This window comes from Zootoca vivipara, chromosome 14, assembly GCF_963506605.1.
Source record: "Zootoca vivipara chromosome 14, rZooViv1.1, whole genome shotgun sequence".
Taxonomy (NCBI): Eukaryota; Metazoa; Chordata; class Lepidosauria; order Squamata; family Lacertidae; genus Zootoca; species Zootoca vivipara.
In genome coordinates, this window is record NC_083289.1 from 43,600,821 (window position 1) to 43,615,334 (window position 14,514).

General features: G+C 48.4%; 1 protein-coding gene across 2 annotated transcripts in view; it reads left to right on the forward strand.

Moving 5' to 3' along the window:
- The window catches only part of TECPR1 (tectonin beta-propeller repeat containing 1), a 42,949-nt gene that overhangs the window by 22,021 nt on the left and 6,414 nt on the right, over positions 1–14,514 (forward strand). For both annotated transcript variants that reach the window (XM_035132311.2, XM_060282498.1), the window contains 10 exons: positions 459–608; positions 1,628–1,785; positions 2,313–2,440; positions 3,285–3,387; positions 5,588–5,684; positions 6,712–6,791; positions 8,789–8,845; positions 10,880–11,054; positions 12,993–13,128; positions 13,809–13,901. In XM_035132311.2, coding sequence (XP_034988202.2) covers positions 459–608; positions 1,628–1,785; positions 2,313–2,440; positions 3,285–3,387; positions 5,588–5,684; positions 6,712–6,791; positions 8,789–8,845; positions 10,880–11,054; positions 12,993–13,128; positions 13,809–13,901 — 1,177 coding nt within the window. The remainder of the gene's footprint in view (positions 1–458; positions 609–1,627; positions 1,786–2,312; positions 2,441–3,284; positions 3,388–5,587; positions 5,685–6,711; positions 6,792–8,788; positions 8,846–10,879; positions 11,055–12,992; positions 13,129–13,808; positions 13,902–14,514) is intronic.

The window sequence follows — 14,514 nt, forward strand, 5'->3', positions numbered from 1 at the left end:
TGTTACGTTTGCTTCACGTTGCGGCTTTTCAGGTTACGAACGCGGCAAACCTGGAAGTGTTTACTTCCGGGTTCACCACATGCAATCTGCACTTCACGCATGCGCAGAAGCGATGTGCGCGCTTCGCACATGCGCAGAAGCGCTCTTTTGCACACGTGCAGTAGCGGCACTCCGAAACTGATCACGTTCGTAAGTAGAGGTACTACCATGTTATCTACACTGGCAGGCAGTGGCTCCCCAAGATTTCAGACTGCTGACTTTTCCAACCCTACCTGGAGATGCTGGGGATTGAACCTGGGACCTTCTGTGTGCAGAGCAGGTGCTCTACCACTGAGCTAGGACCCTTCACCCAGTGCTTTCCACCCGGTTCTTTAAAAATGCCCAGATTCAGTTGTTATTAAATGCGCTCCTCAGTTAAAAAAAAAGCTTGTATTGTGTGTGTGTGTGTGTTTTCCCAGTACATCCATGTGTTCCTCAATGAAGTAACCATCCTGGTTGAGATCCTGAATGAGGCCAAACATTCCTTCGCTCTGTATACGCCGGAAAAAACCAAGCAGCGCTGGCCCATTCGACTAGCGGCTGCTACCGAACAGGAGATGCACGACTGGGTGAGCTCAAAGACCAGATGCATGTTGAAATCAACAGGGCATGTTTTGAAATTCATCCCTTGTGTATCAGATTCGAATATTCGGATTCGAATATTGCCTTTTTGAAAAAGCTCCCATCATGCATTTAAAGCAGTCTGATACTATCACTCATGGCTTCCCTCAGAGAATCCCAGTGAGGCTGTTGAGAGGTGTTTAGACCTTTCGTTCCCACAATTCCAAGTTCTCTGGGGAAAGGGATATACTGTTAAATCATTCTGAGAATTTTACAATTCCCAGTAGTTTCGCCATTCATCCCTCTTCCCCAGGAAACTCTGGGAATTGTGGCTCTGTGAGGGGGGATAGGGGATCTCCTAACAACTCACAGCACCCTTAGCAAAATATACTTCCCATGATTCTTTAGTCAAAGCCATGACTGATAACATGGTAAAGGTAAAGGGACCCCTGACCATTAGGTCCAGTCGCGGACGTCTCTGGAGTTGCGGCACTCATCTCACTTTACTGGCCAAGGGAGCCGGCGTACAGCTTCCGGGTCATGTGACAAAGCCGCTTCTGGCAAACCGGAGCAGCGCACGGAAACGCCATTTACCTTCCCACTGGAGCGATACTTATTTATCTACTTGCACTTTGATGTGCTTTCGAACTGCTAGGTTGGCAGGAGCAGGGACTGAGCAATGGGAGCTCACCCCATCGCCACGGGGATTCAAACCATCGACCTTCTGATCGGCAAGCCCTAGGCTTTGTGGTTTAACCCACAGCACCACCCGCGTCCCAGATAACATAGTAGGATGCTTTAAATCAGGGGTGTCCAACTTCCAAGAGACTGCGATCTACTCCCACTATAATTAAACTGGCAGTGATCTACCCATTTTATTGACCAGAGTTGTTGAGTTTTTTCCGGTCGGACAGGCCTGCTTTAAATGTATAGTGTCATCTCTGGAGTCATATATTAAAGGCGCTGCAGATGCTCAAACGGCTCGTGTTCCCCGTGACTAAATGTTTCCTCCTGTTGTGCCTCCCAGCTGGCTCTCCTGAGCATGTCCTGCTGTGAAAGCCGGCAGATCCAGGGCCCGCCCTCCCATCAGGCCATCTGGTCCGTGACCTGCAAAGGGGACATCTTCGCTAGTGAGCCAAGTCCCGACATGGAGGCAGTGACACACCCAACGCCGTGTGACCAAATGTAAGAAAGCTGTCATAAGTCTCCCCTGCTAATGGATTATATGTGTGGCTGCAAACGTGCCCTTTTTTTGCTAGGGGAGAATCAAACACATGGCAAATTTCGATTGACCAGCAGAGGACAGGCCCAAACCTGTTCCAACAAACTCAGAGGTCTCTGCTGGGGTTGTGTCCTAGCCATTTTAAGGGCTCTCTCACTCTCTTTAGCCTACCTTACAGGGTTGTTTTTACAGCTATTGAGGAAGCCAGGTGTGCTTCCCTGAACTCGTTGGAGGAGGGATGGGCTAAAATTGCTATAAAAATATGTCCGTTTACAGAATAGGTGGATTGGGTTAGATCAGGCATCCCCAAACTGCGGCCCTCCAGATGTTTTGGCCTACAACTCCCATGATCCCTAGCTAACAGGACCAGTGGTCAGAGAAGATGGGAATTGTAGTCCAAAACATCTGGAGGGCCAAAGTTTGGGGATGCCTGGGTTAGATGGTTCTGTATCCTGGGGGAATGCTAAGCAGATTTTTTTTTGTCTTGCAGGTTCTGGCGCCAGATAGGCGGACATCTCCGAATGATTGAATGCAACAGCCGCGGCATAGTCTGGGGTGTTGGGTATGACCACACCGCCTGGGTTTACACCGGTGGATATGGAGGAAGTTTCTTCTCAGGTAAGAAATATATTTTCATTTTGATCTCTGTACTTGCAGGGGGGCCTTAGATGGCCCCCCTGGGTGGGACACCCCACCTGCCAATTACCTGGCATTATAATTGACAGGTGGGATATCTTGCTATATAATAATATCTCTATGACTGCCATCACGCTGGCGGCCAAGTACACATGCACAGCAACCCCTTGCAATTCAGGAATATCTACTAGATCATACATGACAGAGGGCCATCCAACTTCTGCTGAAAAACCTCCAAGGAAGGAGAGTCCACCATCTCCCAAGGGAGCCCATTCCACTGTTAGGCAGCTCTTAGTGTCAGAAAGTTCTTCCTGATGTTTAGTCAGGTTTAGTTAATCAGATGCTTAGTTAATCTCCTTGCTTGGAGCCATTGTTTTGGGTCATACCCTCCTGAAAACAAGCTTGCTCCATCCTCCATGAGACAGCCCTTGAGATATTTGAAGATGGCTATCATAGCTCCTCTCGATCTGCACTTTTCCAGGCTAAACATAACCAGCTCCTTCAACCATTCCTCATAAGGCTAGGTTTCCAGACCCTTTATGAATCACTTCCCATAAAATACCTCGAAGCAATCTCACAGTAATCGATCGCAAAGCAATCAACAATAAAAACAATTCCATACGTAGAAACAATTTGAAATCTTATACGGATATAGACTGGTATTATTCACAGTATTATATATATTTTGTGTGTGTGTATTTATAGACACACATGCATATACGTTCATACACATCCAGTGTATAGTAATTAAGGGAAGGATATCAATATTTAAAATGGGAAATGGACTTACAATATTAGGGTGTGATTAATGGTCTGGGTCTTACAGGTCTAGCAAGCAGCGCAGATAACATTTACTCACAGTCGGATGTGAAGTGTGTCTACATTTACGAGAATCAGCGGTGGAATCCTGTCACTGGATACAGCAGCAGGTACGGGGTGCCGAGGGGCAAACTTCAGAGTGACTCTCTTGTGTGATGTCCATTGGAGTCTACTGGTCTTACTTGTAAGACTCATTGCTTGGCTGACTCCCTTCGTTTTTTGAGTTGTCGTTTTAAGAAAATAACAGCAAGCAAACAACCATTTCCATTTGCTCTGCCAACTAGCATCGAAACCTGGTTTTGATTCTGGATTGCGGTCCTTGCGAGATGACTTGTCCACATCTGTTTGCGTTGAACATTTCAAATAATAATAATAATAATAATAATTTTATTGTTTATACCACACCCAACAGCCACTCTAGGCGGCTCCCAACAGAATATTAAGAACACGATAAAACATCAAACATTAAAAGCTTCCCTATACAGGGCTGCCTTCAGATGTCTTCTAAAAGTCAGATAGTTAGTTATTTCCTTGACATTTGATGAGAGGGTGTTCCACAGGGTGGGCGTCACTACCGAGAAGGCCCTCTGCCTGGTTCCCTGTAACCTCACTTCTCACAGTACTGGAACCGCCAGAAGGCCCTCGGCGCTGGACCTCAGTGTCCGGGCAGAACGATGGGGGTGGAGATGCTCCTTCAGGTATACAGGGCCGAGGCTGTTTAGGGCTTTCAAGGTCAGCACCAACACTTTGAATTGTGCTCGGAAACGTACTGGGAGCCAATGTAGGTCTTTCAGAACCTTTCAAACTCTTAGGTCTGATAGTTCACCAAGCTTGGGATGCCTAGGAAGTTTTCTGGACTGGGTAAATACTAGATTTCACCACTGGAGGGTGTATTTGCCCAAAACTTTCAGCATGGGTGTCGGGCCCAGGTGGTGCCGGCATGGGTGCCGGGTGGAAGAAAGCATGGCTAGGACTTGATTTGTGGAAACTGAACGGCTCAATTTTGTTGTCAAGACAGACAAATCTTCTGTTTATACATCTGTTGAGAAATGTAACTTCCAAATGAGGTAAATCTGCTTATCGATTTGATGTATTTATATCTTGCCTTTCTCCCAAGTTGGGATTCAAGGTGGCTTAGCAACATTTTAAAGACATAATTATAAAATACACAGTAATAAAAACTGGTGAAAAACAGTATATAAAATACAATAAAGCACATTTAGAAGCGGCATTAACACCAACAAAGTTGATGGACCATCCCGAAATGGCAAAATTAACTGGGCAGATCAGGAATCAAGAAGACAAGATAATTTTAAACGAATGGGAAATGTTTATAATGTATATATAGAATCATTGTAAACAGGTCAAAACATTAGCAGGATTTTAAATACAGCAATGTAGAGATAACTTAGGAAGATGAAAAATTGGGGAAGTACTGATATGCAGTTGAAAATAGAATTAAAAGAACCCATGAAAGGGATTGGGAGGGGGGGAGTCAGGAGATTCAGAGTAATCTCGATATTTGGATTTGGTACTGTTTTGTGTTGCATGTTTATATCTTTGAAAATCAATTTTTTAAAAAACACCCAACATAATCTGTGCCTAGTTTTCAAAGGATAGAAAGGCCTTAACTGCTGGCAGAAAGATGATGGTGATAATAATAATAATAATAATAATAATAATAATAATAATAATAATAATAATAAATTTATTACTTATACCCCGTCCATCTGGCCGAGCCTCCCAGCCACTCTGGGCGGCTTCCAACAGAATATTAAAAACACAATAAAACATCAAAGATAGCGAGGGAGCCAGCCCAACCTCTTTTGGGAGGGAATTCCACAATCTTGGGGCAGCCACCGAAAAGGCTCTGTCTCATGTCACCACCAACTGTGCCTCCGATGTTGATGAAACCGAGAGAAGGTGGGCCTGGAACTATGTTTTGTGCAAGGACTCTCATCGGTGATCTTGGAATTGACTACAGCTTCCTTCACTTTGCTGCCACGTAATGTAAGGGGAGGGCCTGGATTCCAGCTCTGAACATCACACTGGGAAATAGCAGAGGAGCGGAAGGGAGCCCAAAAGCTCAAGCAACCGCTAAAGTGTGGTTGGATGTTGTATGTGGACCCAACTCAGCAGAGTCTCAAAGGCCGCTCCCTAATACGCTGTTATGCAAGGAAGGCATTTCTGGTGTGAAGTGGTTTCTTTAAGGCTGCAACACTTGGGACTGAACTCCACTGGGACTTAACTAACTGAGTCAGCACACAGAAGATCAGGCACTGAGCATCCTGTGTGTGTTTTGTCTTACAGGGGCCTCCCCACGGATCGGTATATGTGGAGCGATGCCTCCGGCTTGCAGGAGTGTACGAAGACCAACACCAAGCCCCCATCGCCACAATGGTCTTGGGTAAGCGGACTGGACCTTTCTGGACATTGCCCTGTTGCAAGGATAAGCTGACTTGCAGCAACAGGTTTTCTGGAGATGTATCCCTCCCTGTCCCACCTGGGTGCCTTTGGACAAGTCACAAGTCTGTACTCCATGTACGGAGTCAGATGATTGACCCACCTAGCTCAGTATTGTCTACACTGACTGGCAGCAGCTCTCCAGGGCTTCGGGCAGGGTAGAATCTCCCTTCCATACCTGGCGATGCTGGGGATGGAACCTGGGACTTCTTGCATGCGAGGCAGATTCTCTACCACTGAGCTACAGCCATTCCCTGGAAGGAAGGTTCATAGAATCATAGAACTTTAGAGCTGGAAGGGGACCCAGAGGGTCATCTAGTCCAGCCCCCTGCGATGCAGGAATCTCAGCTATAGCATCCATGAGAGATGGCCATCCAACCTCTGCTTAAAAACCTCCACCTCTTGTGGATTCCCCCACCTCTTGTGAGAGTCTGTTCCACTGTCGATCAGCTCTTACTGATATTTAGTTGGAATCTCCTTTCTTGTAACTTTAATCCATTAGTTCGTGTCCCACCGCTTTGTTTGCTGCCTACTCCAGTTTCAAAAGGGATATTGGAAGATCCTGTGTGGCAACTAATTTTCCCCCAAACTACCAGTAGTTTTCCCCCCCTGTTTTGCACTGGGAGTTTTTCGTTTGGGGCTGTATGGATAGGATTGGTGTGAGAAACCTTGGCTGCTGGTGTAGAGCTGCCTTGGCCGACCCCCTCACCTGTTCCAACCTCCCATTTTTTTAATTTCCCACAATTCCTCCAAAGGGCCCAACTGTAGCTTTGCTCCGGGTCATTGTGGTGACTTTAACCTGGATGAGTGGCTTCCCAGACCCAACTGCTGTTACTGGAGGAAGCCACCAGGGGGCGCCCTGCTAGGACCTTTCTCAAAAATTATGTTGCTAGTCCTGGATAGGGATTAGATTTCTTCTCCTCTTTCTCCTCCTCCTTTTGAATTCTTGACTCTCTCTCCACTCAATCCAGGTTTCTGACTGGTACATCGATTTTAGCGTTTCGGGTGGCACTGATCGGGAAGGGTGGCAATACGCAGCTGACTTTCCAGCGTAAGGGTTATTGCTTTCTTTACTACTGCATAAGTTAAATCCCCTGTTTCTGCTTTGAAGTGTGAGCATGATGTCTTAAGAATGGCAACAGGAGCAGAAGCTTTTGAGAACACAGGAAAAAATATTAGGTTGTAATCCATCCAAGGTTACTTCCACACCATACATCTAAAGCAGGGGTCCCCAGACTTACCGCGCAGTGGGCCGGTGCCCGCCGTGCCGACCGCGCGGCGGGCCGGACGGCAGGGGAGTGCGCGCGCAGCGGGCCGGAGGGCGGGGGAGTGCGCGCCCGTGCGCATGCGCACACGCACACGGGCGGGGGGAAAATCGCCGAAAATCGCTTGTGCGCATGCGTATGGGCCTCCCCCGACCCGGAAGTGCATCGGAAATGACCTCTTCTGGGTTGGGAGAGGCCCATACGCATGCGCAAAAAGGATTTTCGGCGATTTTTTGCCGATTTTTCTGATCGTCGCTGCGCCGCGCGCCGTAAGAGCGGGCGGCGGCAGCGGGCGGCGGGGGTCGTCGCGGGCCGGATTGGGAGGCCGATTGGGCCGCATCCGGCCCGGGGGCCGTAGTTTGGGAACCCTGATCTAAAGAGTTGTTATTAGACCTCTGTTGCCCTCACAGAGCAACAGTTCTCAGAGTGTTTAAAAAATCTACTCTCTCTTCAGAGGGGACTTTTGAAATTAAAGGCCTGTGAAGGGGAATAAGGGTCTCCTAACAACTCTCATTGGGATGCGGGTGACGCTGTGGGTTAAACCACAGAGCCTAGGGCTTGCCGATCAGAAGGTCGGCGGTTCGAATCCCCACGACAGGGTGAGCTCCCGTTGCTCGGTCCCAGCTCCTGCCAACCTAGCAGTTCGAAAGCACGTCAAAGTGCAAGTAGATAAATAGGTACCGCTCCAGTGGGGAAGGCAAACGTCATTTGCGTGCCCTGCTCTAGTTTGCCAGAAGCGGCTTTGTCATGCTGGCCACATGACCCAGGAGCTATATGCTGGCTCCCTCGGCCAATAACGCGAGATGAGCGCCGCAACCCCAGAGTCGGTCACGACTGGACCTAATGGTCAGGGGTCCCTTTACCTTTAACAACTCTCAGCACTCTTAACAAACTACAGCTCCCAGAATTATTTGGGGGAAGCCATGACTGCTTAAAGCGGTATCATAGTGCTTCAAATGTACAGTATGAATGTGGCCCAAGATTCTCATTTCTGCATTTATTGGGTTAAAAATTATTTTGACCTAACATTCAGGTGGGGCCTGCTGCTGTCTGGGCACTGCCATTTTCATTTCCCACGATGCCCTCCACAGAGTGTTGCTCCAGGGGATTGTGGGAAATTAAAATGGCATCTCCAAGAATGGTTCTCCACTGATGGGAGAAGTAAAAAGCTAAATGGAGAAGATTGGCGCTTGTACATTTTGCCTCATATCTCAGGTTCTACAAATGCTAAAATCTTGCTTAAAAAAAAATAGGATCATCTTGGAGGCCGGGGGGGGGGGTCGCTCTCCAGACACCTGCATGTCCAAGTAGCCTAGCACTGATTACAGCACATTCGCTGCCACCAGATTAATCCCACCAAGGCCTTCTTCAAAGTCTGGAGCTGGACCTCACTGCAGGGTTGTTGTGAGGGGGAAAGGGACCAAGCTTGAGCACCTTGGAGGGAAATGGGGAGGATCAAAGTAAATTCGAAATCTGGCTCTCTTTGTGCCTGTATCAGTTTATGGAACCAACAGCAAGAAGATCTGAATTTTTTCGTTGCTCATGTCCCATTAGACTGTACAGAACTCCGTGAACTCCCTTTACACAAAAAGAAAATCTGGTAGCGGGGTGCTGCTTTGCTACTTAGCAAAAGCTCACTCGTGACGAGTGGCTAACCCCCAACATGGGAGCCTGGGTTGGCCCTACAAACCACCCTTTGTTTGAGAGGAGCGAAGGGCCGATACCTCTTTATCTTTTTGCCGGTAGACAGCATTTAAAAACAGTGCGTCTCTCCTTCCTGCAGGTCTTATCACGGGCACAAGACAATGAAGGACTTTGTGCGGCGAAGGCGCTGGGCCAGGTAAAGCACATCACACTCAAAAATAGTTTAGGTACCTCTCAGGTATATTGCAGGAGGGGGAAAGAATTTTCCCTTCCTTTGCACATACATCGGCCTGCTTCCCTTACCCACACACTTTTTCGATTTTTAAAATCTGATTCTATTCTATACTGCTTTAAGTATACTATAGTTAATGGCCTTACTACAGAGTCATTGGCAGAGCTGTTAAAGGATGGTTCATAAGAATCTACGAATAGCCCTGCCATCCTGTTTTCACAGGGACCGACTAGATCAGGGGTCAACAAGGCTTACCGGGCATGGGCCAGATAATCCCACAGAGATCCTTCATGGGCCAGACACAATGCTGAAAATCACGTCTGCGCATGTCCGCGGCTCCGGAAATCACTTCCCAGACGCCGAAAATCGCACCTGTGGAGAAGTAATTTTTGGCATCTGGGCATGCACAGAAGCGATTTCTGGCGACGCGGACATTTGTTGTTTAGTCGTTTAGTCGTGTCCGACTCTTTGTGACCCCATGGACCATAGCACGTCAGGCACTCCTGTCTTGCACTGCCTCCCGCAGTTTGGTCAAACTCATGTTCGTAGCTTCGTGAACACTGTCTAACCATCTCGTCCTCTGTTGTCCCCTTCTCCTAGTGCCCTCAATCTTTCCCAACATCAGGGTCTTTTCCAGGGAATCTTCTCTTCTCATGAGGTGGCCAAAGTCTTGGAGCCTCAGCTTCACGATCTGTCCTTCCAGTGAGCACTCAGGGCTGATTTCCTTCAGAATGGATAGGTTTGGTCTTCTTGCAGTCCATGGGACTCTCAAGAGTCTCCTCCAGCACCATAATTCAAAGTCATCAATTCTTCGGCGATCAGCCTTCTTTATGGTCCAGCTCTCATGACGCGGACATGCACAGAAGCAATTTCCGGAGCTGCGCAAGAGAGTCCCTGTGCTGCGCTGTGCCGGTTTAGCGCAGCACGCAGGGACTCACCTAGCAGGCAGCTCGGTTCGGGCGTGGCTCGTGGGCCAGTTAAACGGCCTCCGTGTGCCGCTTCCGGCCCATGGGCCTTAGGTTGATGCCCCCTGAACCAGATGTTCATGGGAAGCTTGCCAACTGGAGCGATGAGCGCTCAACACCACTCTGCCACACTTGCAGTTCCCAACAACTATTCAGAGTTATAATGGTGAATACAGAGTCTCTCTGATCTCTCTGGTCTTTGTGAGTTTCAGTATGAACGGACCCCCAGCCCCTGCCCCCCTGGACTAGTGGCAAGGATTGGGGCCATTGCTCGCCAAATGCACCTGGCCGTCAAGGGCTTTTAAAGTCAACACTGACACGTTTAATTGTGCTCGGATACGTACTGGGAGCCAGTGTAGATCCTTTAGGACCGGCTGTCCAATCTCCGCTCAACCCGCCCCTCCCCCCCCAATAAAGCAAAGCAAATGTAGGAGGAACAAGTTGGGTACTTTTTAGATTTCCATGTCAAGGTGGAAGGCATCTCTTTGCCCTTTGACCTCCCAATGACCCCCTTATTAGCTTGGCTTTCTAAGTATCTTCTTGTGCTGAACCGCTGCTCATCCAGGCCCAGCAACACATCATGCTCATTTGGCTAATTGGCAAAACACACATGCCTTTATTAGCTTCTGTAAACCTACAACTTGAATTGCTGCCCACTGCAGTGTTTTGCCTCCCGTTGGCTGCAGGTTCAGGTTTTTCTGGGCCCTGAAGTTCCCGATGCTTACAAGGCCCCCTTGGGTCTCAAACCGTTGTATATCCTGCATCTGCAGATGGGGAAAAGTTTTGAAAGTGTTTGCACCCTGCCACCCGTGATCCTTCTCACAGTGCTTCATAATATCATGAATGTTCATGCATTTGTAAGAAATTGATCTTCAGTATTGTCTACTCTGGCTGGCAGCTGTCCCAATAATTTCAGGCAGAGAGTCTCTCCCAGAGCTACCTGCAGATGCTGAGGATTGCACCTTGGACAGGTACCAGGTGCTCTGCCATTGCCTTTTTACTCACCTCCTTTCTCTCTCCCTTGCCTTTCTAGGAAATGCAGATACGTCACCAGTGGTCCTTGGCTGGAAGTCCCCCCAATAGCCCTATGGGATGTTTCCATCATTCCTGAATCTCTGGCTGCTGAGGACGAGTTTGTGGCTCTTTGGGCTATCAGCGACAAGGGAGATGTGCTTTGCCGACTATGCATCACGCCCCAAAACCCAGCTGTGAGCCTTTTGTTTTCTTGTATGTTTGTGCAAACTGAGCACCTGAAATGAATCTAAATAACATCACTTGTGCACTCTGCTAGTTTGTATGCTCTTGGGTAGGGGGACCCAGGTGGCGCTGTGGGCTAAACCACTGAGCCTAGGGCTTGCTGATCAGAAGGTTGGCGGTTCGAATCCCTGTGACGGGGTGAGCTCCCGTTGCTTGGTCCCAGCTCCTGCCAACCTAGCAGTTCGAAAGCACATCAAAATGCAAGTAGATAAATAGGTACCACTACAGCGGGAAGGTAAACAGCGTTTCCATGTGCTGCTCTGCTTTGCCAGAAGCGGCTTTGCCATGCTGGCCACATGACCTGGAATCTATACGCCGGCTCCCTCGGCCAGTAATGCGAGAAGAGCGCGCAACCCCAGAGTCGGTCACGACTGGACCTAATGGTCAGGGGTCCCTTTACCTTTACCTTTATGCTCTTGGGTAATCAGTTATAAATGTTGTTTTTAATGGGGCATATTAGGGTCAATCCTCATTTGCCCTCATTTAGTTCAGGCCTGGAGGAACCCGTGGACTTCCAGGTGTTGGGATCGTGTCATAGAATTGTAGGGTTGGAAGGGACCATTGGGGTCATCTAAATCCAACCTCCTGCAATGCAGGAATCTTTCACTCAACATGGGGCTCGAACCCACAACCCTGAGATTAAAAGTCTCGTGCTCTACCAGCTGAGCTTGGGCTCCAACTCCCATCAGTCATAGAATCACAGAATCATAGAGTTGGAAGAGACCACAAGGGCCATCCAGTCCAACCCCCTGCCAAGCAGGAAACACCATCAAAGCATTCTTGACATATGCCTGTCATGCCTCTGCTTAAAGACCTCCAAAGAAGGAGACTCCACCACACTCCTTGGTAGCAAATTCCACTGCCGAACAGCTCTTACTGTCAGGAAGTTCTTCCTAATGTTTAGGTGGAAGCCAGTGGACCAGTTAGAAAGTCCCAGCCATAACTCCATGCATCTGATAGATGACTGTAGCCCACAAATGCTTCTACTACCAATAAGGTGGCTACCCCCTTTGGATATTGCGTCAGCTGTGCAAGTGTCACTTCGAACATATGTAGGGGGACCCAGGGAGTTTTATCTTCTTGCTAGCTATCTTTCTATTCAAGTAACATTTCTATACTCTGAATACCACCTCTTTTTTTGCCACTGTGTTCCACTTAAATCTAATAGACACGACACAAAAGGAAAGGGGGAAGAGGAGGGCCGATGAAAATTAAGCGAATCCAGGAGCCAATGCTTAACATTACACAATTGTAGCAATGGCAAGGTGGAACGACCACTGAAGGGAGGCAGTGGTGGGATGGGGAGGAGCCAAGTGGCAAGTGACCCCCACCGAACTTACTGAACAAGGCCTTGATGTCTTGCCTCTGGAAAGTGGCAAGGGGTTTGGGGAAAGGAAGGATTCCAGCAGCAGGTGGAAGCAGAGCCAACGGTGGCCATATTCATAGCTTTGTCCCCATTCTCCCACATAGTTGTACAAGGGCAGCAACTGAGGCTGATGAGGAAGCAGAACAGACAGAGAAGAAAGGCTGATGTGTGTGGGGCAGTGCCCCATTGTCCTAGCTGATCCCAACCAGGTCAACAAAGGGGGTCTGACTCTTCCTCCAGCAGCAGCCTGAGACCACATCTAGCGTTGGGAGTTTTGAACTTCAGTGCTTGTAGCCAGCCTACCTTGCATCTGGAACCAAATGCTTCTTTGAAGAAGTCCTGTTGCATTTTTAGTAGACCGTCCCAGTCTCATGACACTGTCATGCAACTTTGCTTGCCCTAGGAATTGCTTTGCAGGAGGGTGAAATCCTCTGTTATTGTTACCAGTCTTAGAAGTTCGGGAACCACTGAGATTGAGTAGCCAGGGCATTCTCCCTCTTCCCCTCCCATGTCCCCCAATTAGGGAACATCCTGGCTCCACGTGGGAACAGATCAGCCCTTCGTTTCGGTTTCCATCGGAGCATTTCACCAGGTCTGGGCCGTGGCCCGCGATGGCTCCATCTTCTATCGCGGTTCAGTATCGCCAAACAAACCTGAAGGTAAGCCTGTGACCACTTGACATATGTTAATTTTTTTTTTTAGTTAACAAAATTTACGCCCTGCTTTGATTGAAGTAAAACCTCTAAGTGGTTTGCAAGAAACATTTAAACTACAGTGGTACCTCGTGTTACGTACCGCCCCCCTTACGAATGCTGTGGGTTACGCGCTCTGCTAACCCGGAAGTAGATGCCCCTTGTTGTGACCTTTGCCCCGGGATGCGAGCAGAAGTCGCGCTCAGGCGGCGTGGCAGCAGTGGGAGGAGCCATTAGCAAAATGTCACGAGCAGTTTCCTGTTACAAACGGAGCTCTGGAACGGATTAAGTATGTAACATGAGGTATTAATAATAATAATAATAATAATAATAATAATAATAATAATAATAATAATTTATACCCCGCCTATCTGGCTGGGTTTTCCCCGCCACTCTGGGCAGCTTCCAACAACTACCAAAATACATTAAAATCACAGATTAAAAACTTCCCTAAACAGGGCTGCCTTTAGGTGTTTTCTAAATGTCAGGTAGTTGTTTATCTTCTTGACCTCCGATGGGAGGGCGTTCCACAGGGCGGGCGCCACTACCGAAGTACCACTGTATTGGCAATATTAAAATGGTTTATATATATGCTATAATTACTTGCGTTGTTTCATGGCTGTCTGGCTGTCTATATCATTGTACAGGCGACTGCTGGTACCATATTCCTTCTCCCCCGAAGCAGAAGATAAAGCAAGTCTCTGTTGGACGAACCTCTGTCTTCGTTGTGGATAAAAATGGTGAGCGGCTTGCTTTCTGTTTCCAGAGGGGTGTACTCCGCTGCTGTCTTAAATCTGTTGCACGAAATCACTACCAGGAATCCTAAAGGTAAAGGGACCCCTGACCATTAGGTCCAGTCGTGACCGACTCTGGGGTTGCGCGCTCATCTCGCATTATTGGCCGAGGGAGCCGGCGTACAGCTTCCAGGTCATGACAAGGCCGCTTCTGGCAAACCAGAGCAGCACACGGAAACGCCGTTTACCTTCCCGCTGTAGCGGTTCCTGCTAGGTTGGCAGGAGCTGGGACCAAGCAATGGGAGCTCACCCCGTCACAGGGATTCGAACCGCCGACCTTCTGATCAGCAAGCCCTAGGCTCAGTGGTTTAACCACAGCGCCACCTGGGTCCCAGGAATCCTATGGCACCTTAAAAGATAAGGGGTGCCTGCAATCAGTACTGAATGATTATTTATCAGGAACTGAGACTGTGCAGTAGCACCAGGTGTCTTTTGATTATGGGGTTGGGAGGGAGTAAGAGGAAGTACACGCAGGTCCCACTGTCGGAACTCTCATTATCTGAAATCTCGGTTATCCAAACACAAAGAATTATACCCAGATCTTGCTACACGAACAGCT